The 22,711-nt window shown below is 38.5% G+C and overlaps 2 protein-coding genes across 2 annotated transcripts in view; one reads left to right on the forward strand and one right to left on the reverse strand.

Annotated features, from left to right (window-relative positions):
• The window catches only part of cyfip1 (cytoplasmic FMR1 interacting protein 1), a 44,922-nt gene that overhangs the window by 15,419 nt on the left and 6,792 nt on the right, over positions 1-22,711 (forward strand). Inside the window, exons 2-27 of the mRNA XM_015391493.1 lie at positions 2,273-2,393; positions 2,494-2,583; positions 2,960-3,037; positions 3,158-3,259; positions 3,358-3,539; positions 5,080-5,176; positions 5,500-5,628; positions 6,034-6,138; positions 8,160-8,251; positions 8,360-8,477; positions 8,575-8,697; positions 8,802-8,927; positions 9,004-9,170; positions 9,784-9,931; positions 10,236-10,389; positions 10,487-10,643; positions 12,673-12,769; positions 13,130-13,206; positions 15,460-15,568; positions 15,666-15,785; positions 15,856-16,055; positions 16,946-17,033; positions 21,493-21,636; positions 21,726-21,816; positions 21,989-22,119; positions 22,209-22,281. Coding sequence (XP_015246979.1) covers positions 2,277-2,393; positions 2,494-2,583; positions 2,960-3,037; positions 3,158-3,259; positions 3,358-3,539; positions 5,080-5,176; positions 5,500-5,628; positions 6,034-6,138; positions 8,160-8,251; positions 8,360-8,477; positions 8,575-8,697; positions 8,802-8,927; positions 9,004-9,170; positions 9,784-9,931; positions 10,236-10,389; positions 10,487-10,643; positions 12,673-12,769; positions 13,130-13,206; positions 15,460-15,568; positions 15,666-15,785; positions 15,856-16,055; positions 16,946-17,033; positions 21,493-21,636; positions 21,726-21,816; positions 21,989-22,119; positions 22,209-22,281 — 3,115 coding nt within the window. The 5' untranslated portion in view covers positions 2,273-2,276. The remainder of the gene's footprint in view (positions 1-2,272; positions 2,394-2,493; positions 2,584-2,959; positions 3,038-3,157; positions 3,260-3,357; positions 3,540-5,079; positions 5,177-5,499; positions 5,629-6,033; positions 6,139-8,159; positions 8,252-8,359; positions 8,478-8,574; positions 8,698-8,801; positions 8,928-9,003; positions 9,171-9,783; positions 9,932-10,235; positions 10,390-10,486; positions 10,644-12,672; positions 12,770-13,129; positions 13,207-15,459; positions 15,569-15,665; positions 15,786-15,855; positions 16,056-16,945; positions 17,034-21,492; positions 21,637-21,725; positions 21,817-21,988; positions 22,120-22,208; positions 22,282-22,711) is intronic.
• On the reverse strand, positions 17,064-18,187 carry fndc9 (fibronectin type III domain containing 9). The gene has a single exon (XM_015391496.1). The coding sequence runs from the start codon at positions 18,145-18,147 to the stop codon at positions 17,545-17,547; it is 603 nt and encodes a 200-aa protein (XP_015246982.1). The 5' UTR covers positions 18,148-18,187; the 3' UTR covers positions 17,064-17,544.

Genomic DNA, 22,711 nt, shown 5'->3' on the forward strand with positions numbered 1-22,711 from the left:
TGCACTTATTTTAAGAAAAAATGACTTACTTAGATTTACATTTTTTGCATTCCTACTAGGGCTGCAAATAACGACTATTTTGCAAATTGATCAATCTGTCGATTATTTTTTCAATTTACAATCAGATAGACAAAGTTTCCTTTTTTTATTACGAAAGCTAAAGGCATATTTTAGAGTCTCTACGCTCCAGTTAACAATTAAAGGATTACTAAATTAGTTGACTTTTATTTTCATAATCGATAAATATGATTGTTTCAGTCATAATTCTTGCACGTTGAAAATATATTTTTTTGTCATGTTCCATCAACATTTTTTAATTCATTCCATTGTGATTTTATTTGACAACAGTAAAAGGTGGTGAATGATTAAAAATCGTTGTGCAGTTGATCAGAAAAGTGACAAACAGTAGCAATACTGTTTAGGAAAAGTCATATGAAGTACTGTTTGCAGTTTCCTTTAAGTCATGTGTTGCATTTTTTACTCTTAACATCCAAAATACAATGTATGGAACTAAAGGAACTAGGACTGAAACAGTTAATCTGATTAATCGTTATTAATCGATTATTGAAATAATCTTCAACTCATTTAGTAATCAATTAATTGTTACCTGGAGTATAGAGACTGTGAAACATGCCGTTAGCAGACATAGCAACCTACTTGGAGCAAATTATATATATCAAAATTGTAAGAAAAAACATATAAACATTTTGGATTTAAGATTAAAAAATGTTTTCTCCAGTCAATATGTTCTATCCAGGACTAAACTAAAATCCTCCTTCTCACATATAAAGCCTTAGATGTCCAAGCTCCATGTTAAATCAGAGATATGATTGTTCCTTATGTTCCTAAAAGAGGAACATAAGGAACAAGATTGCTAGAATTTCTAAAAGTAGAATGGGAGGCAGATCTTTTAGTTATTAGGCTCCTCTCCTGTGGAACCAACTGAAACTGAAACAGAAAAACTTGAAACTGTCTACTTTTATGGGTGGACTTAAAACTTTCCTTTTTGATAAAGCCTATAGTTAGAGTTGCTCAGGTTATCCTGAGCTATCTCTATAGTTATGTTGCTAAAGGCTTAGACTGCTGGAGGACAAAACAACCCCTTTTCCATCATTCTGCTTCATTCTATCTCTATTCTCCCACTCTCTCGTCGCTCCTGGAGAGAGATATAAGCTGTGCTGCTGCCATCAACACCTTTGTTTATAGATGTTGGAGATCGGCCTGTTATTCACTGGCTGGATGTGCTCTCTTCATCCTCTGACATGGAAGCTGGCTCGGAGCTCTTCTTCCTGGCTGTGTGTTTCCTGGACGGGGCCACCTTTTACAATTCCCTTTTGTATCTCTGCTTCTGTCTCTTTGAGCCCCAGTCGGCCTCAGCAGATGGCCTCTCACACTGAGGCTGGTTCTGCTGGAGGTTTCTTCCTGTTTAAAGGGAGTTTTTCCTCTCCAGTGTCGCTACAAGCATGCTTAGTGTGAGGGATTGCATTTGAATGCAGTCAACTGGTTTTCTTTTGATAGAAAACTTTGAATCAATTGGACTGTATGATCTGGTGAACTGTAAAGTGCCTTGAGATGACTTGTGTTGTGAATTGGCGCTATATAAATAAACTGAATTGAACTCCTCGATTGGAACAGTTTTAGTTTCATTTGGTTTTATTTTGTAAAAAATCTTCTTTAAGGAATCTTTGGCTGTCCAATTATTAGTCAAACAATCGAAAATATAATCAACATATTAATCGATTTACATAATAATCGTTAGTAGCAGCCCTAAAAGGAAAACACCGTCCCCACCATGAAGCATGGTGGTGGAAGCATCATGCTGTTTGCAAGAGAAGACAGTCACAGTTAAAAGGGAGATAGATGAAGCTCAGGCCAGGAGAAAAGAAGCTATTTGATGCTAAGAAAAACCTGGAACTAGATTAGAGGTTTGGCTTCTAGCAGGATAAGGACTGTAATGACCAGCCTGAGCTACAGGTGGATCGTCTGAGGCGATCAGTCAGAGGCCAGATATAAACCAGCTCCTGATCTATGATGTTCAGACACACTCTCCATCCAGTCTGATTATGCTTGAGCTTTACTGTGGTTAACTCATATTCAAATTCACCCTTTGGTTTTAAGAAAATCCCAGTCTGATGAACAGGATAAGCAGATGCTTTGTGTCTGAGGCATGAACAAGAATGGATTCAGTATTTTAATTTGTGCATAATGAGGAAAATCCTGGTTTTAGAGAAAAGCTGTGAATCTTTATATTTTCATGTCTTCTACTTGACAGCAATATGACGTCCGCTGTGACCTTAGAAGATGCTCTGTCCAACGTGGACCTGCTGGAGGAGCTGCCGCTCCCAGACCAGCAGCCATGCATCGAGCCGCTCCCTGCCTCCGTCATGTATCAGGTCAGTCTATGCACTAAGATTCTTCACAGACAAACTGAACTCTGTTTAGGCTCAAACTCCTTTTTTGTTTACTTTTCTCTACTGTCGTTTTATCCAACAGCCCAATTTCAACACCAACTTTGAGGACAGGAATGCTTTTGTCACCGGCATCGCCAGATACATCGAGCAGGCCACCGTCCACTCCAGCATGGTACATGTCTGATCTCAAATTCACCAGAATGGGGTTAAAAGAGCTTTATAGAAACCAGGATCTGGGACTTGGCTGTTCCCCACTGCACATTTGGTGCTGTGGAGCAGGAAGAACACCGGATCCAAATTCTGGGGACAAATGGATACTCTAAACCCGCTCTTGTGAGAAATAACTGGTCTTTGTCTCTAATTAGTGAGAGAAAATTGCTCGGGTGGTGATCAAACTGCTCTTTGTTTAGAGGAAGGGTGGGTTTCCCCTCCAGGCCTCTGGGAATAAACTTGCAGCCGATGCAGTCATGCATGCATGTTTGACTCTTCTGGTTGTTTATGTCTTTGTTTTTTTTACATTGATACGACTGAATGTTTTTGTTTGTTAGAACGACATGCTGGAGGAGGGGCAGGAGTATGCTGTGATGCTGTACACCTGGAGAAGCTGCTCCAGAGCAATACCGCAGGTAAATTAGCTTTACCTGTCTTTTTAAAGGGTTTATCCTTACTGACATTATTGTTTTTGGTTTACATGAATTTTATAGTGCATAGTAAAGATCTTTTTTTCTTCACTCGTCCTTTCTCAGGTGAAATGCAATGAGCAACCCAACAGAGTGGAGATCTATGAGAAAACCGTGGAAGTCCTGGAGCCAGAGGTCACCAAGCTGATGAATTTCATGTACTTCCAGGTACTTTCTACCTTTCACCAAGCAGAGACTTTTAATTGATTGCTCCTCTCCATGTCTGACTAAGTTAAGCTGCTTTCCTCCTCTTCGTCTTTATCCAGCGCTCTGCCATTGACCGCTTCTGTGGGGAAGTTCGCCGCCTGTGTCACGCAGAGCGCAGGAAAGACTTTGTCTCTGAGGCGTACCTGCTGACCCTCGGGAAGTTCATCAACATGTTTGCGGTGCTGGACGAGCTGAAGAACATGAAGTGCAGCGTCAAGAATGATCACTCTGCATACAAACGGTAATCAGAAGCCAGACAATAGACACTAGATGGGAGGATCCTCTGTTCAAGGGGTAACCAATTAAAAATCAGCAGGTCCAAATAAAGAAAATCATCAACCAGTAAAGATCCAGAGACATTTTTAAACCTAATCTGTTACTTTAAACAGAGCTAAAATTAAGTGAGGTTTTTATGCATCCATGTTATACATTGACTTTTTATACAAAAAAAAAAAAAAAAAATTTGTTTTTTGAAGTAGAGAACAACAATCTTTCAATTTGGTATATAGACAATTTCCTGAATAACATATTTTATAAAACACCCGATATGACCGTATTTTTATCTTTCTTTTTTCTGACTTAATGAGAGCAGTGGGCTTTATGCTGCCCTGCAAGGCTTTAAACCTGGTTTGAATGGAGACAAGCCATTCTCAAGCACATATTAAGGGGCTCTTTTTGATCCTGGATCTATATTTATTTCTAATTCTGTTCATGGTGGAGAATCCTGCTTCACAGCAGCAGGTTGAGCCAAACATACTCAAAATGTGCAGGGTCATCTTTGAGCACGCCGTTTCACTTTTCTGTCACCAGTTCACCGCAGTTCTTCCAGCAGTCCACACTTTCTCTGTTCTTTTTCTCATCATTTTCTCCTTCTTTCCCATCGCCCGGCTTGTCACTGGTTTGCCTGCTGTGTCTAAAAGTAGCAGCAGCAGCAACCCAGACTGATAGCAGCTCATTGGCTAATTTGTATCCCATCTAGCCTGGTGCCGGACGCTCCGGAGGGCTTTACCCTATTAACAGGAGAAGCGGCCCGTGTGAAGTTAGACACTGTCGTCTGACAATATACAGTAATTTATACATTTTTAAAATCAGGTTGGGTCCGGATTATCCAGCAGTTGGATCCGGACCCTGGTCCACTAATCTGTGACCTCTGCTCTAGAAAATGTTCTCTTCATATTAAAGCTCAGGGGATATGGGGATCTGCAGCTGAGTGCATAAACAGGGAATTTCCTGTTTTTAAGAATAAATTAATTATACAATGAATCTTAAATATAATTAATGATTTGAAAAATATATTTTTTATAATTAAAACACATTTTTTAGATTTATTTGCGAAAATAGGATATCTACATATCTGTATTTTTAAAAAATTGTATCCATTAAATTTAGTATATGTTAAAAACGTGTTGTTAATAATCATTGAATTTTTACTTGAACAATTGTAGTATACTGACAGACAGGGACTGTTTCTAGCTTTTCTCTCTTTCCATTCTGCTGTCCTGACAATGTTTTTAAAAAATGCTGAACTATTAAGAAGCCATTTATAGTTTTACTTTGCACTTACACAGGCGCCTGAACAATGGAGGGAGTGAAGAAGCTTATTCAACTTTTTTTTAATAAAGACACACCATTATTTCAGTTCTTTGACAACAATAAGCAGAGATTAGGCCACCTAAAAACAGTATTTTTTTAAGAAACATGTTTTCATTAGAAAAGGCATTTTCTCCTTTGTTTTTTTACTGTTAAATATTAAAGGAAAATTGTTTTTCCTCTCTGCTCAGAGCGGCCCAGTTTCTCAGAAAGATGTCTGAACCTTCCTCCATTCAGGAGTCTCAGAACCTCTCCATGTTCCTGGCAAACCACAACAAAATCACTCAGGTTTGTCTCCCGTTTGTCGATAAACTCTTTGCAATTCAGACACTAATTATATTTATCTTGTAGTTTTTAAAAGTAGCCTAACGAAATGTTAGTTTTAAGAAGATTAAAGAAAAAAGACTGTTATTCAGTGAGACTTCTATCAAAGAATATTTTACATTGCATTATTACGAAGGGAAGTTATTCATAGTAAGATTTATCACACTTATTTTAGTGCTTGTTAACTTGTTAAAATACTACATGGAATTACCTAAATTAGGTTAATTAATGTAAGATATATGAGATAGATTTGAATGACTGTCCACCCTCTGTGGTCTGTCCATCAGTCGCTGCAGCAGCAGCTGGAAGTAATCAACGGCTATGAAGAGCTGCTGGCAGACATCGTCAACCTGTGTGTGGATTATTATGAGGACAAGTTGTATCTCACCCCCAGTGAGAAACACATGCTGCTGAAGGTAGGTGGAACTGGAAGAATGTGAAACAGAGCTGCAGGATGTTGGGAAAACTTTTATCCCAGATCATGGGTAGAGTTGGAGATGAAATATTATGTGTAATTTAGATTAGAATTCATAAATTCTTTTTTTTGACAGAGGTTTGTGAGGTGAATCAATAATTTGTTTTATTAATTTTACCAACTAAAGTATTTTTTTCTAGACTACACAGTGTTGTATCACAATAAAATGCAGGCATAGATGCCTTAATGCCTGGTACTTTATATATATATTGCATTTCAAGTTGTTGCGTACATCGATATATTACAATATATTACAATATTACAATAAGTTTGAGCTGCTTTAATCCAAAGGCTTAAAGGAGCATCGATGAAAGGGTCAGACATTTGACTTCTTTTCTCTCTGCAGGTGATGGGATTTGGTTTGTACCTCATGGATGGAAACAGCAGCAACATCTACAAACTAGATGCCAAGAAGAGGATCAACCTCACTAAGATTGACAAATTCTTTAAGGTAGAATGAGACGCATAGTTTAAACGCAAACATTTTCAATATTTCCTCTTACTTTTACACTTGTTCTTACAATGGCACAAAGCTTTTTTTGAGTATAAATTGTTATTGAGAATCTTAGAATTATGATCAACTGCTGAGCGTTGGTTTACCCCCATGGAGCTCTCGTTATCAAATGCTCCCAGACCCGTAAGCTGGATCGATTAAGTTCTCCAAGACAGAATCATAATATGACTGAGATGTGGGGGATTTGGGACTAAATTCAGTATATTAGGCCTGTTTCCAAGTTGAAATATCCATCAGGTGGGGGATTTTCTTTTTTTAATGCAGCTACCTCCTGTGTAAATAAAGGCACCCTAAAGGATTCCCAATTGTTGAGGGAATAACGCCAGATGCAACAATGCCTTTTTGTCTTATAAGTTCAAAATTATGTACAAAACTCATTACTTAAAACTGTGAATAGATCAGAATTTCTTTTGTTACCTTCAGCAAGGACGTTTTTAGGAGAGTTTGTGTGTTTGTCTCCGTCTGCCTGTGTACAGGATAAATTGAAAAGTTATGGATAGATTTACATGAAATTTTTATCAGAGGTGTCCCTAGTGCAAAGCAACAATTCATTAGGTGATGATCCAGATCATAATCTAGAGACAGAATTTTTTTTAAAGGATTCTCTGACATTGTGGCTGAACAATCAGTTCCCCATTAAACCATAAGGGGGCAGAAGGTGGACAGCATCAGGGTCGGACTCAAAAAGTCCAGAGGTTTTTTAATGAAGACAAAAAACCGTCTTTAGAAAAGGGATCGTTGTTGGTTTGTTTGCAGGATCAATTGAAAACTTCTGAATAGGGTTATGGATTTCTTTTTTTTTTATCTTACCAGAGGGGCACCTCATGCCAAGAAATACATTTAAATTTGGTAATGATCAAGATCATGTGCAAGTTTTAGCTGTAGGTTTAAGTCACAGTTTGGGGCAAAACTAGCGAGATCTGCACTCTCAGATTGCGTTTCTAGTTTAATATAATGTAGGTACTGCAATTGAACTAATTTCAAGGTTATACAAGGATGACGAGAGACCAAAGGCAAATAAATAAAGAATATTTTGGTCGGAAAAGGCAGAAAGAATTAAATGAAACGCTGTCTAATGAAATGTGGTCTAAATAATGATAATTTGCCTGGACTATAATCCATTTAGAGTTGAGGATAAATCTAAATATGACTTTGTTTTGAGTTGGATAAACTCTTTATTGGTCATATGTAGACACAGCTTTGGAAACCCGGCAGGTGTTTGATATTCGTAACTTCCACCAAGAAATTGTTACAGGACTGAAAACAGCTTAATAATGTTTTATTTTTTTATTTTTTTTAAAGTAATGTTTACCAGCAGACTTAAATTTGACTAATTGAATAGAAGTGGGATAAATGGGGTAGGGGGATAATAATTTAAGGTGTCTGGGATTCATGTAACCCTCTGTTCTCCTGGTTATGTCTTACATAGCTAATATTAGACTCAAAACATCTCCATCTGTTTTATTTTTTTATTCTGCAATGAAAATGCAAAAAAGAAAAAAGTCTTTATTTTTCTTTCTTTTTACTTTAAAGCAGCTACATACTGTCTAATAATATAGATTCCTAAGAAAGGTCATTATTGTAACAGGATGAGTTTATTTTGTTTGGTTATAATGTAGTTATTATTCAGTGTTTATTTTTGTGCAAACTTCTCCACTGAGACTTAAACAGCAGTAGATAAAATGATACAGAAAAAGGTAAATTGGGTTACAGCAAATGTTGATTTGTCATCAGAGGATTTTGTGTTCAAAGAGGGAATGTTGCAGTTGCTGCAACTTTGGTGATTGATATGAACTCAATTGTTCAATCTCCTCTTTTACTGCAGCCAAATGCTGTTGCTAATGGGTTCATTTGTTATGAAAAGTCACATATGTTGGTGTCTAAGTTCTTTTTTTTTTTTTCCAACATAGGAATTGTAAATGTGATATTTATAAGAGTCTGTATTTTGGGATTAACAGCAACTGCAGGTGGTTCCGCTGTTTGGTGACATGCAAATCGAGTTGTCTCGGTACATCAAGACCAGTGCTCACTTCGAAGAGAATAAATCCAGGTGAGACTAAAACTGCAGATATTCTGGTTGGAAACAGGAAAACGATGAAGGGTAGATCCACAGTTACAATATTCCTAATCTTTGTTTGGTCTTACTTATCCCCCACAGATGGACCTGCACCTCGATATCCAGCAGCCCGCAGTACAACATCTGTGAGCAGATGATTCAGATCAGGGAGGATCACATGCGCTTCATCTCTGAGCTCGCTCGCTACAGCAACAGTGAGGTTTGTACTGGAGAGGCAGATTGATTGATTTCAGCTGAAAATATGATACTAAGTCTTTCAGACTCTTATAGAGGTCCTTGTTTCTTTCTGGTTGTAGGTGGTGACTGGATCGGGGCGTCAGGAGTCCCAGAAGACGGATTCTGAATACAGAAAGTTGTTTGACCTGGCCCTGCAGGGCATACAGCTGCTCTCCCAGTGGAGCGCTCACGTTATGGAAGTGGTACGAAGGAGCTGCCTGCTGCAGACTGTGAAATCATCTGACCTCAACACAACTGGTGCCTTTTACTCTTCCAATCTTTTAAAGAAAGACTTTCTCCTTTACAGTATTCATGGAAACTGGTTCACCCGACTGACAAATATTCCAACAAGGAGTGTCCCGACAACGCTGAGGAGTATGAGAGGGCCACCCGCTACAACTACACAAGCGAGGAGAAGTTTGCCCTCGTGGAGGTCAGTGGCGTCATTAGAAATATGGCCTCAGTCTGCTAAAAGCGCCGTTATTGATCAATTACTGTGCCTTCGGCAGGTGATGGCTATGATTAAGGGACTGCAGGTGCTGATGGGACGCATGGAAAGCGTGTTCAACCACGCCATCCGTCACACCATCTACTCGGCTCTGCAGGACTTTGCTCAGATTACTCTGAGAGACCCACTGCGACATGCCATCAAGAAGAAGAAAAACGTCACTCAAAGGTCTGAACCAAAGCATAGATTCTCATGTTTATCTGAACATTATAAGGATTTATGTCAATGTTGTGGCCGTTTTTTTTTTTTTTTTGTATAATTGGATGCCTAAGTCTACGTTTATTGTGAATTTTCTCAAATCAAAGTTGGAACATTTTGTAAATAGTCCTCCTTACCACTGGCAACAAAACAGACCCTCTGCATTACGCTGCCGCCACCTTGCTAAACACTTGGTAGAGCTCTTAAAAACAAAACAAAAAGATGTCAAAGTGATGCCTTGATGCTTACTATTGTCTTCAAAGTGTCTCCTCTGGACGTAAAACTTTTCTTCAGAAGATATCCATGTTTAATGTCACAAACAAAATTAGCAACAACAGATTAAGGACATTCAGCACTAGGATGAGGAGCAGCTCAGGTAACTGAAGTGTATAAAAATCGCATAAAGGTTTATTGATTAGTTTTCTTCAAAAGAGAAAAAAGAGTTCTTGCTTTTTGCACAGCTTCAGATTGTTCTTCTAGAATTATTAATCTTTTTTCTTTTTTTTTTTTTAAACCTTTGTATTATTACTGTTTGCTGTTCCACCCAGACTAGTTGCAGTTACTAATTGATGTGTTACTGCAGCGTCCTTCAGGCCATCCGAAAGACGGTCTGTGACTGGGAGACCGGCCGGGAGCCGCACAATGACCCCGCCCTCCGAGGAGAGAAAGATCCAAAGGGTGGCTTCGACATCAAGGTTCCTCGCCGAGCCGTGGGGCCCTCCAGCACTCAGGTGTCTTTCGCTTAAAGCTTTCTAGTATAATGATGAGAGTTTGATTAAAATAAATGAATAAATCTAGAGCAGCAGCTTGTTCTGAAAAGAGATGTAGATTTCAATACCTGTGTTTGACGTTTTTTTATTTTTATTTAATACATTTAAAGATAAAAATAACAGTTGAGATTCAGGGAATTTGCTGGGAACAGTAGACCCTTTTAAAATCGTTGTTCGTGCATGTTATGGCTGCTTGTAAATGCGTAAAGTAAAACCTCCAGACTGCTGGCTCTATTATTGTCCTCTCTGTTCATAAACATTGCAGCTCTACATGGTGAGGACGATGCTGGAGTCTCTCATTGCAGACAAGAGTGGCTCAAAGAAGACTCTGCGCAGCAGCTTGGAAGGCACCACCATCTTAGACATCGAGAAGTTTCACAAGGAGTCCTTCTTTTACACTCATCTGCTGAACTTCAGTGGTAAGGGGTTTGATTAGCAGCATCCTGTGGGTTGTTTGAAATCGATATGGTGAGCTTTGATTTAAAAAGCTTGGTCCATGTCTGCCCTCCCCTGCAGAGACTTTGCAGCAGTGCTGTGACCTCTCCCAGCTCTGGTTCAGGGAGTTCTTCCTGGAGCTCACCATGGGCCGCAGGATCCAGTTCCCCATTGAGATGTCCATGCCCTGGATCCTCACCGATCACATCCTGGAGACCAAGGAGGCATCCATGATGGAGTAATTCTAATTTGTTTTTGCAATTTAAAGATTTTCTGGAAACTTTTCTTTAACACTTTAAAATCCAAACAATCTTCCACTTTTCTTATCATAATGTACATGTTAAGCCACTGATGAGATCTGTTTAGAACTCACTTCAGTCAGCACATAGGGAGCTTTAAACATAGATTCTTTTCTCTGGAACGTTTATGCAGCCTGTGATGCTACAACCACAAACATCTGTGTGTTTTATCGGGATCTAATGTGATCAAACTCAAATAAGTTAAAGTCCTGTGTATTCAACCCTGAAATCAGCTCTTTGTTATAAAACAGCTTTGCTGCAGCTACAGCTGCCAGTTTCTTGGAGTTTGTCTCTAAGATGTCTTTTCAAAGAAGCTCAAGCTACACCAGATTGGACGGCCATATTTTAGTTTTTCTGTTGATTGGAATTGGAGTTGGAATGGAGTCTAAACTTTGACTTGGCCCTTTTCATGCATTCATAACACCCTGGGTCTGCAACGTGTCATTCTGGTACCACATTGGTCACATATGGACTTTGGCCATAAATGTTAGACTTGGGTAATAGTTATAGCATTTTTTTTCAGTGGTTTTCTTACTATATTGCAATCAAATTTCCACAAAAAATGGAAATGATACAAGGAATTTTTTCTCAAGCTCCTAAACTAAGGTTCTGTCTTTATAGTAAAATTTCTGATTCTGATGAAGATTGAAGAAAATAATCTTATTGTATTTTTGTAAACCCAGAATCAGATCAGAAATACTTTAAATGAGATGCGTTTATTATATAGTTTTTTTTTTTAACTGTAAAGCAATCTACAGAGGTGTTCTTCAAAGGGTCAGAAGTGTTATGGCTTCTAACAAAGTCTGTTTAAGTATAAATGCTAAAATGTCTGTTTAATTTGTAAATGGGGCTGACCCCCAGATCTATAACATTTGTTTGCAATCGTGGCTTTATGTTAGTCATTTGCAGCCTTCAAGGCTGTTTTTTTAGTGTGGTCCGTAGCATAATGCTGCCATCAATATGCTTCACGGTTGACTGGTGTAGTTAGGGTGATTCTTTTTTTTTTTGGTGTGTTTTATTATGGTAAATAAAAAAGGTAGTAGAGATAATTACAAAAATGTGAAAACTTTACTCGTGAGATGACTTCTAAAACTATCTGTTTAACTAGATTTTATTGGAAGGTGTCAGAGTAAAGGGTTCCAAACATTATTTAAAAAAAATGTTTTTTTCTTTGACCCAAAGAGTTTGAGTTCTGATGTTAAGCCAATGGAGGCTCATCCTCCCTGTTGAATATAGTGTTGAGTCAGATGCAGATCAAGGACCCACCCATCGATCTTCTGGGTTGTTGGTCCGTTTTTTTTTGAGAGTTTTGTGTTTGGCCATTTTAATTGTTATTAGAAGTAAATAATTAAGAGGAGTAAATAAAGTTTGTCTAAGTCTAAAAACTGAGTCAAAGTCCAATTGACTCCAATTTAATCCAGTTTAATGACCCAGATGACAGAAAGTTTGCACAGGCAGGTTCTGACCATGAATATGCCCATGCTGCTTCACATTGATGCACTTTGAGCTAATAAACATTGAGATCTTATGTTGTTATGCCGGCAGGTTTTTTGCCCACCTGCCCGGCCATTGTTGGGTTGATTCTGCAGAATTACTCTGCAAAAGTTTATGTTTTGTTTTTTCTCCTGTTTACATGTTGGCCAAAGGATTACTGTCGTATGAGGCAGATTTACGTAAGCCATTAAGCACATTCTCTGGCATGGGCCAGAACTCTGTAATTCTTCAAGCTATTGCCAACAAAAATCAACATCATTACTTTGCTTGGTCATAATGGCATCAGTTTCTTCTTTTGATTAATTTTTTTTTCTTTTGAGTATTCACTTTTCTGCGATTCAGTACACTTGACGACAGTGATCATATCTCCCTGATATAAATAAAAGTCGGAGTTATTTTGCCTTGCTCTCAGATGGAACTTTTTCAGGCACATTTAGATCAACTCGTGAATAATAACCCTTCTAATGTTTTCAGATACGTGTTGTATCCTCTGGACTTGTACAACGACAGCGCACACTATGCTCTGACTAAATTCAAGAAGCAGTTCCTTTATGACGAAATTGAGGCGGAGGTAATGAACTGTAGATGTGTTCTGGTTGTTGTGATGTTCCTTTATTAATGTGCGATCTATTGTATGTGGGTGGGAAAAAAGCTTTATGACAAAACATTCTTTAGTCATTTTATGCATCATAAATCCATGCATCAGCTCTCTCTGGTAATCTCTGCAGCATATCTCTTATTAAGTCATTGCATAAGAGTTGGACTCAGTTATATGGAGTGACATCAGCTTTTTTTTTTCTTTAAAATCAAATACATTGAATTGATACTTCAACAACTGAGCCAGAAAAATAACTTCAGATTGATTTTTCAAATGCAGAGCTTTAGTTTGTTCTGTTTACAAGGCTTTCTAACATTTTTTTTTTTTTTTTAGGTCAACTTGTGCTTTGATCAGTTTGTTTACAAACTGGCTGATCAGATATTCGCCTACTACAAGATACTCGCCGGAAGGTAAGAGCTTTTGTTTTCCCCTTTTCACTCCATGTCCAGGAAGTCTTTTTATACAACAGATCAATCATAAAAATAAAAAATAAAAGATTTTATAGGATTAAATGATTGGTTGATCTGGCGGATTGAAAGGCTCTAAAAAGGAAACAGAGATTATCAGAAGTTTCTGTACTCGAATTATAATTGTCACAATATCTTTGGACTTTTAATGATGTTTGTTTTTTGTAGATTATCCTACAAATAACTTAAATTAATTAAAGAAAACGAATTTGGTGCTCAAGATTAAACTTCTTATTCTCTTTTTTTTTTTTTTTTTTTTACATGGGTTCAAAATCATGCCCACTATACAGACTCAAACGTGCATTGATTAATTTCAGTCTGTAAGTTGCAGAAAGCATACATCTTCTAGCTATTAAAAATCTTCTGGTGGAATATTTATCCCCTCTTATTATCTAAACTGATAAAGTTCATTTGAATTGGTACCTCCATCCCAAACGCGACTTTGATTAACATTTAAGATCATTGTCTGGTTGCAGCGTCTAACTTTGTCCTGGTTTTGACAACATAGCTGATGGTTTGAGATAAAATGAAATGACTTTAAGGTATTCCACCTTTGCTATTTATCCACTCATGATACTGCCGCCACCGTGCCCCTCTAAAAACAGCTCAGTCTTCATCCCCTCTGAGTAATAAACCTTCATCCTGAGACATTTGTCCTTACTCTATTCTGGAGCAGATGAACTGATTTTGGGTCGGCAAACTCTCACTTAAAGCCTCTTTGAAGCGCATAAAGAAACTGCTGTTTAAGTTTCTGATAAGCATGACTCTTGGTGCTTTCGGACCAAGAGCTTCATTTGAGTCAGGTGGTTGAAGTTTGAACAGAAGTGGACAATAGTTGGGCCATATCACAGCATCTCAAGGAAATAAAAACAACTCCAGTATTAAATTTAAGTTCAGTGTTTATTTGGGTCTCTTTAGAGAGGATATACTGTATAGAATAAGCAAGATGGAGTTTCTTTAAAGTGGAACCCAAACCAGATGTAAAAGCATAATCCAACACCCAGACCAAATTTAAAAACACCCACCAGAGTAACCAGTACCCAAATGTGGAGATAAGTGGAACAGTTGTTGATGAGGGTGGCGAAGAATAGTGACAGTGAATTCATGACTGTATAATCTGAGCACCTGAATTAAAAAGCCCTGCTTACTAACAGGGATTAAATCAATGAAATGACTGCAGAATTAAAAATGTTTACATAAAAATGTCCGAACTTGGACAGTAACATAAAGATAACACTCTTAAAGCCCAATTTATACAGTTTGTCTTAAAAGAAAAAGGTTGATTCGGGGATGATTGAGCTTCTAACTGGCTTTTTGTTCCTGTTAGCCTGTTACAGCTGTGCATAAATACATTTATTTACACTTGGAAAACTAAAAGTGGTTAAATGTTTTTCCTTACCACAGTCCAGCCAAATAAACCAGGTGCTCATTTCATACTTTTCATACATGCAGGGCTTTATGTAAAAGTTACAGGCTAAATGTCCATGAACATCTGTAATATTTAGGACTTTGTGTGCATCTTCTAAAATCAAATACAAACAGCATAAAAATAAAACAACAAGCCGGTCCCATCTAGGCTTAATCGGAGAAAATGACAGACGAAGTGTGCTCCTGATGTCCAGTCTGCTCCGTTGATTTGTTTTGGTTGCTGTAACCGCAGAAAATCCCGCTTCACAAAGATAGGATGTTATAGATAGTCTTGAACTGAATTAACCTGTGACAAGAGGCACAGATGCACCAACTGATGTAATTGGGAGAGAATACAGCATTTTTTTATATTTTTCAAAATAAAACATCACTCAGACTCTGATCCTCGATAAATTATATATATATATATATATATATATATATATATATATATATACATACACATACTTTTTTCTGTGCGGCCCGGTACCAAATGACCCACGGACTGGTACTGGTCTGCGGCCCGGTGATTGGGGACCGCTGTTCTAAAGCATCCAGGGATATTTTATTTCTTTTTTTTAGCTGGTGTATCAGTCAAATTTCATTATGGTTGCAAAATGGCAATAAATACTGCTGATTCCAGGTTGCTGATTTGGTCTGATGGTTGATGTGGAGCGCAGAAAAACAATTATAGAAAGAATTTTAAAACCTTAAAAAAAAAAAAATGACATGAAAGTATGAAATAATGTGTGCATATTTTATCTAAACTACTTCCTTTGAATCCTTTAGTCTTCTACTGGATAAACGTTTGAGAGCCGACTGCAAGAACCAGGGCGCCAACATTCCCTGGCCTACATCCAACCGCTACGAGACGCTGCTGAAGCAACGCCATGTCCAGGTGAGTTCTCTACCTGCTGCATACTTTGTGGTTTCACCTTCACTGTCTTTCCCTCCCTCGGTCCGTCCATCCCTCACTAACAGAACGTTTGTCTCAGCTCCTGGGCCGCTCCATTGATCTGAACCGACTCATCACCCAGCGCGTTTCGGCAGCTCTTCACAAATCACTGGAGCTCGCCATCAACCGCTTCGAGAGCGAGGACCTCACCTCCATAATGGTGCGTCACCTCAGCCCTCTGCAGGACAAAACATTCTGCATGTGGTAACTGTTGTGCTGGATTTTTATAGGAGCTGGAAGGTCTCCTGGAGATCAATCGCATGACGCACAAACTCCTCAGCAAGTTCTTGACCCTGGACAGCTTTAATGCCATGTTCCGCGAAGCCAACCACAACGTGTCTGCTCCGTACGGCAGGATCACGCTGCACGTCTTCTGGGAGCTCAACTACGACTTCCTGCCCAACTATTGCTACAACGGTTCTACCAACAGGTGGGCTGGTTTGGACTATAATATATATGCTGCCTTTTGTTCTTAGACTGTTTTACTGATTGGTCAACAATATATAAAAAAACTGTTGGAAGACAGAAAATGTGTTGTGGATGTCTTAGTGTAGCTCACTAAGATTGGAGTTACACAGAAAATATTTCAAAATGTAAACATGAGTATCACTGAAAGGTCAGGGGGATCAGTTTGGGTCTAAACAATTAAATGAAAACGGTCCACTCAGCAGAAACAAAACCTGAAACCAGCTGAGCTGTAGCAGTCAGAGTCGATCTGCTCACATTTCTAAAAATAAAAACTCAAATTAAAGGTGTTTGTGGTGCATTTTTAATGTCCTAAGTTTGATTTTGGATTTAAAATCTAATATCAAAACAGCCTGTTTTATTTTACTGTTAAGTCTCAGTTTTTGTGACAATATTAGTTGCCTTTAGAGGAGCAGGAAGTGATGGAGACACCTAGTGTTTCAAATTGGAACTGTTTTAAACCAATCCACACCCTCAGCTCATGTAAAATAAAACATTAATCCAGGTTGCCATAAAATAAAATACTTAATTTTATCCCTAAGCGATTAAAGCATACTAAACTATATAGTGTAAAATAATAAATATTGTCAAGAGAAGGGATGCATTTACCTTCTCTGTAATATGCTTTGTCATCTGACACGCTAAGAGGAGTCTGACAAAGTCTGATTGCACCATGTTTGTTCTGTCATTCTTCATTATTTACTATTTATGATGGTTAGCAAAGATGATCCTTAAAGCTACCAAATCCATGCATGTTTATTTCTTTGTTTTTAGCTCCATGTCATCTGTTTCTGTGTAATGTAACCAGCTGTTTATGTTGGCGTCATTTTGAATAATCGCCTTCTGTGCGTTCAGGTTTGTGCGCACCATCCTGCCCTTCTCCCAAGAGTTCCAGAGGGATAAGCCCCCCAACGCTCAGCCCCACTATCTTTACGGGTCAAAGGTCAGTGTGTTTCTCTGAGGATGACTCGCTTCACTGTGTTCCATAAGCAAAGGATAGACTTCTGTCATGATCGGACCAGCTGTGCAGAAGCACATGTTCAAACTAAAGGTTAACTGCAGGTTGATGAGGTCACTGTAGAATAGGAAGGAAAGGACGTTTTGATATAGGAAGCTTTACAAAGTCTTAAAGCTTAAAGTCTTATGCAAAAAGTTGAGTGGGAAAAAAAAAGCTCCTCCAAAAACTAGTGGAGCAAAAAGTTTAATAAGACCTTTTAGTAGGTTTGTAGGTCTAGTGGAGCGATTCACTGTAACGGCTTATATGTTTAGATTAATTTACTTAGAATGGTACAAATATATCGTTTTGAATGGATCTTGAGAAAACATCTATTCCTGTAAACACAAATAGGATTTTCATTGAGTGGGTAAAACGATGAGCGATAATTCAGCTGGGGCAGAACAATACTGTGATGACCTTAATCCAGTCGATTAATGCTAGATCTCTGTCAGCCAGCTTAGCTCTCATGCTCCGGGGTAATTACATGTCCAGCGGGCTGCGCCAGCATCAGCGAGGACTGCATGGCTGCGCCCCGTTTGATACTTTCCTCGCTGCCGCTTCTGACCGCGAAGAGGTGCCCCGAGCTGGACATGTCTTGACGCACGGAGGAGGTGACAACAGGGCGGCTCTCTGGAGTTCTCCCTGGCAGGTAGCACATGTTGTGAAGGCATCCCCACATCAGGATGCCGGCGATGACCAGCAGCAAGAGGCAGCAGGTCAGCCACACGCCCACAGCCAGCTCCCAGCCCGCCCGGTCGTGGCCTTCGCTGTTTTCGCCTGGGGTGCTGAACACCTGGCACTGTTCCCGCACGGGGTCGGCGGCCTGGCACGTCACACAAAGGAAGTAGGCAGTTTGGGGCAGGAGGTTGCCCAGGTATGTGCTGGTCTGGGTGACGGGGATGCGCTCCTCGTGCCTGAAGCTCTTTCGCTTGTAGCCCATGATGAGGCTGTTCCAGTTGGGATCGTACATGACGCTGTAGAAGGTGTCCAGGCAGGTGGGCAACGCCGGCCAGTTCACCCTGGCTGAGGTGGAGGAGATGTTGTAGACCGTTACTCCCATTATGAAGCAGCGGTTCCCAGTCCCATCAAAGAGCTTCCTGTTTGGTTTTAAAGCTGTTGGCTCGCAGCTTTTAATCAAACTGTAAAAAAAGAAAATAAGAGGGCGATGAAAATGCTGATTAACAACAAAATATCCACCACAGTCACTCTATTTCAATATAACAACATGTTAACTCGAAGAAAATATGATGCCTACCGCCTACCGCCTCTTTGAAGCTTCTATAATAAAATTAAGTCAAATTCCTGAATCAAAGATAAAAGAAATAGGAAATTAGTGATGAAGACGTTTTGTTCAGGCTCTTTTCTTTACTCACGCTGCAAAGAAAAAGATAAAAACGGATACTGAAATACTGGAAATTTGGACATTTAATATAAGCAATAAACTCTCATAACAGGATAAATTATCTAACCCTTACAAACGTGAGATATTATACAGTGAATCACAGTAAAAACAAATAAATCCGTATTTTTCTTTAAATAGGTTTATCCTTTCCTTCAATTCAGCAGGTAAGGCAGTTTCCCAACGGAATTAGATTATTGATCTTTAAAGTAAGAAAAAAACAATTTGATTATCTTAATTAGGGTGTATGGTATTTAATAATGTTATTCTAAAATTTATTCTCAATTTAGTTGCCTAATTTCTGTATTTAGCTGCTTAAATAAAGGAGGATTAAGGACTAATACTTATTTTATAAAGGTTTGTTTTTTAGATCAGTTTTTTTAGTGCATGTAGAGTTATGTGATGCAGACCTTACACACTACAAAAGTGAATTTAAAGTAATATTTTCATATAATAATTATATTTGATTTGAGTAGGTGGTTAAAATATGCCGGTTAAAAAAAATCCTCTCCATGATCTTATTTCCAGTGTGGTTTGTATATTAATCTTATTTTAAAGGCCAGAATACTCATTCCATTGGCAGATAGATACACGTATCTACTCAAAAGAAGGGCGAAAGCACTTATTTCAAGAACATTTACCTTATTTTAGATCAATATTTGCAGTGAATAAATATTTTCCTTAATGAGAAGTTGGTAATAGTGGTGAGAGAAACGTGGCTGAGAAAAAAGAATCACACCAGCTGCAAAGTCTTGAGTTAATCAGCTGCTATTTGAAAACTTTCTTTAATAGAACAATTTTAAATCCTGACTGCCTGAAAGATCAGATACCTACAGCTTAGAATTTCTGTAAAAGATGTAATGATGGCTTTCTAATCTGGTTTAAACCATTTATAACAAATATCCTGTCAAGAAACCAAAGCCTATGGAAACAGGAAACCCAGGATTTTGTTGTTAATGGCAGGTATAGCGTCTGAAATGAGAAAAGACATTTCTGCAAAGTTGCATTAAAGATATTTTAAAAGTTATATTTGTAACCTAAGGAGGTATAAAACACACTGCTTGTTTGTGTAGCATTGAAATCACCAGGCCTCGGGTCTGTGGCGTGGAAGCTGGTCTGTTTGATGTCTCTCTGTTCATCTTTACAGGATTTTGGGTGTAGGCAAATTACGTTGCCATGGTTACTATGTGCTGCATGTTGCAAAGAGCTTTTTTCCCCCCATTCATTGCCAAGCAGGCTTCAGTGTTTGTTTCGCAGAGCCGTCTGTTTCTGCATGTTTCAAGAAAGTTGATTTATTTTACTTTTTTAAAAAAGGAGGAAAATTATTGGAAATAATACCGAGCATTTTATGATGGATTATGTTGGAGATTGCGGGAGGCAGATGAAGATGTGTGCAGATGTTTGCTGGATTACATAACATAGGATTGTTGTTGTAGAGGCTTATCTTTACTCCCCGTCACCTTTCATGTCGAAGGTGATGATCTGCATGCCCTAAACCAGCATTAGAAAAACCTTTCTGATCCAAAGGAAATGCGGAAAGATGCGATTTTAAGGGAGGATTAAGAATCCGGTTTGATTCAAAACTTTTTGGACGAGAATCAATATTAAATAAAGTATCAGGAAACTTTCCTTTACTTTACGCCTCATTTTCACTTTATTATCCTTTTTTTTATTTAATTGATCTCTAATCTTTGGATGTTTTACTCACTCTGAATTATAAATTATAGATTAAAACATTTAAAATCATTCAATATAATCCAACAAAAGCATGTATTTGAACCTGACTTTTTAATTACTATTTTTTGTCCATCAGATTTATCCCCTTTACATAACAGCAGTAGTGAGATTTTTCTGTGTATAATAGTTCACAGCATATCATTAAAGGCAAACTTACCAGGAAAATGGCACCAGTTTGGAATGATCATCCCAGTGCGTCGTGTCTCAGCAGATTAAAAACACCAGTGGATTCTGGTGTTCGGTCATCCCTGCCATCATCAGCTAACGGAGATGCTGGATGCCGAAGTGTGGGATTGAAGCAGAGATCAGCGGCTCTTTATCTCAGATTCTGCAACAGTAGAGGGAGCGTTAGTGGATTAGAGCGATGGCAGGAGAGGGAGCTAAAATCTCCTGTTATGGATGAGAAAAAAAGTACATTTTTCATCCATGGGTCAGCCCCCTCACAGGGATTGTTTGCTGCTTCCTTTAGGCTTTGCTAGCTCATCTAGTGACATTGTGATGATGCAGATCATTTAATTTCCTGTTGACCAGGAAGGTGGCGTGGGATAAATCTCGGACATTTATAGATTTTGAAAAGAAAATGCAGACTTAAACCTTAAAGAACGAGTTCATGTTAAGCTGTCAGCAGTATAGATTAGTCAGGTCCTGGTTAGACAAAGATTACAGACCCGAAAGAAAAGATCTGAGAAACGAATGGAGAATCTGGTGTTTTCATGTAGTGACTTTACTTTTGGAGTAAAAGATCAACTTAAAGTTGTAAATGTTTTTATTGTATGTTTTTGTTTTTAAGGACAACAGTAGTAAAGATTAAATGATCTCTGTCACTGAAAATGTATTACTGTGGGCCTGATGTTAAAAAAAAAAATACAGCAAAATTACAGCAATTATATTCTACCAGGAGGTTTGCTGGTAGAAAGACTGATGCAATTAAACTTTTAAATATTTTTTTTGAATATTTTTTAAGTTAAGGCTATAAAGTCCAGAATGCAGCAGAGAAGAAAAATGAAACGATTTGAGAGGTTTTCCATCTTCTGCTGCTTTTTCTTCTGTTTTTACGCTGGTTTAGTTAAATATAGGTTGGTTAAGGTTCATTTTGTTTAAAATATTCTTATGTTGAGTTTAAATTAATGCAACAGTAATTATAGATATTGATCTCCTTTAAAGACTGTATGCTTGCATCTGGAAATACCTTCAACAATGAGCAGATTGTTTGTAGCATATGGTCTGATTTCTCCCTGATTGTTTTCTACCCCCTTTTTCTGCCTGCAGACGCTGAACATGGCTTACAGCAGCACATACAGCACCTACAGGAACTTCCTGGGCCCTCCACACATTAAGGTCATGTGCAGACTGCTGGGCTACCAGGGCATTGCTGTGGTGATGGAGGAGCTCCTTAAGGTCGTCAAAAGTCTGGTGAGTGTGATCTGCAGCACTGGGGGTAGACTTCTGTTGCTTTAGTTTGGACGTCCTGCATCATGACCGGCTCCCTTTCAATCATTCAGCTTCAGGGCACCATACTGCAGTATGTGAAGACTCTGATGGAGGTGATGCCCAAGATTTGCAGACTTCCACGCCATGAGTACGGGTCACCCGGTAGGTGATAACGCAGATCCAACAGAAACCCTGCTGTAGTTGTAGATGGAACATAACTCGTATTTTTCTGAATGCATAATGTTGCATCTTGCATAATATAAAAATCCTTTAATGATCAATTAGTGTTGGTGTATTTATTTTCTTAAAACATTCATGCATCATTTTATTTCAGGCATCCTGGAGTTCTTCCACCACCAGCTGAAGGACATTGTAGAGTATGCAGAGCTAAAGACGGTGTGTTTCCAGAACCTCAGGGAGGTGGGCAACGCCCTCCTTTTCTGTCTGCTGAGCGAGCAAAGTCTGGTACGGAAACAAAAAAAAACGGGATTCGGCTGCTTTAGAGTGTCTCTTTGCTTTGCAGTTGTTTACCTTTATTTGTTTTTATCTTACAGTCTCAGGAAGAAGTTTGCGATTTGCTTCATGCTGCACCTTTCCAAAACATTCTGCCCCGAGTCCATGTCAAAGGTAAGCTCCTTAAAATCCTTTACAATTCATTTATTCAAGGTAAGGCGCCCTCACTTTGTTTGGATTATTGTTATAATGCTAAAACATGCATTGTTGGGTAGATGTAGATGCAAATGTCTGAAATCTGACAGCAGTTACAGGGTTTCTGCGGGTCATTAAAATTCATTAAAAGTCATTAAATTATAATTTTTTTTAAATTAAGGCCTTAATTGGCATTAAAATTCATTAAATTTGATAATTGTTGCCTTAAAATGCTTAGGAAAAGAAGCTTGAGGCGGAGAAAAGGCCAGAGAATGGGGAAAATGCAAATTTTAACCAAAGTGGCGGGAAAACGAGGAACTTGGGACATGGCTGCAGCTTGTCCACGGTGAAGATGATGAAGGATTTTGTCATTTGTATATATATATATATATATATATATATATATATA

Source organism: Cyprinodon variegatus, unplaced genomic scaffold (assembly GCF_000732505.1).
Source record: "Cyprinodon variegatus isolate N-32 unplaced genomic scaffold, C_variegatus-1.0 Scaffold544, whole genome shotgun sequence".
In the NCBI taxonomy this organism is placed as follows: domain Eukaryota; kingdom Metazoa; phylum Chordata; class Actinopteri; order Cyprinodontiformes; family Cyprinodontidae; genus Cyprinodon; species Cyprinodon variegatus.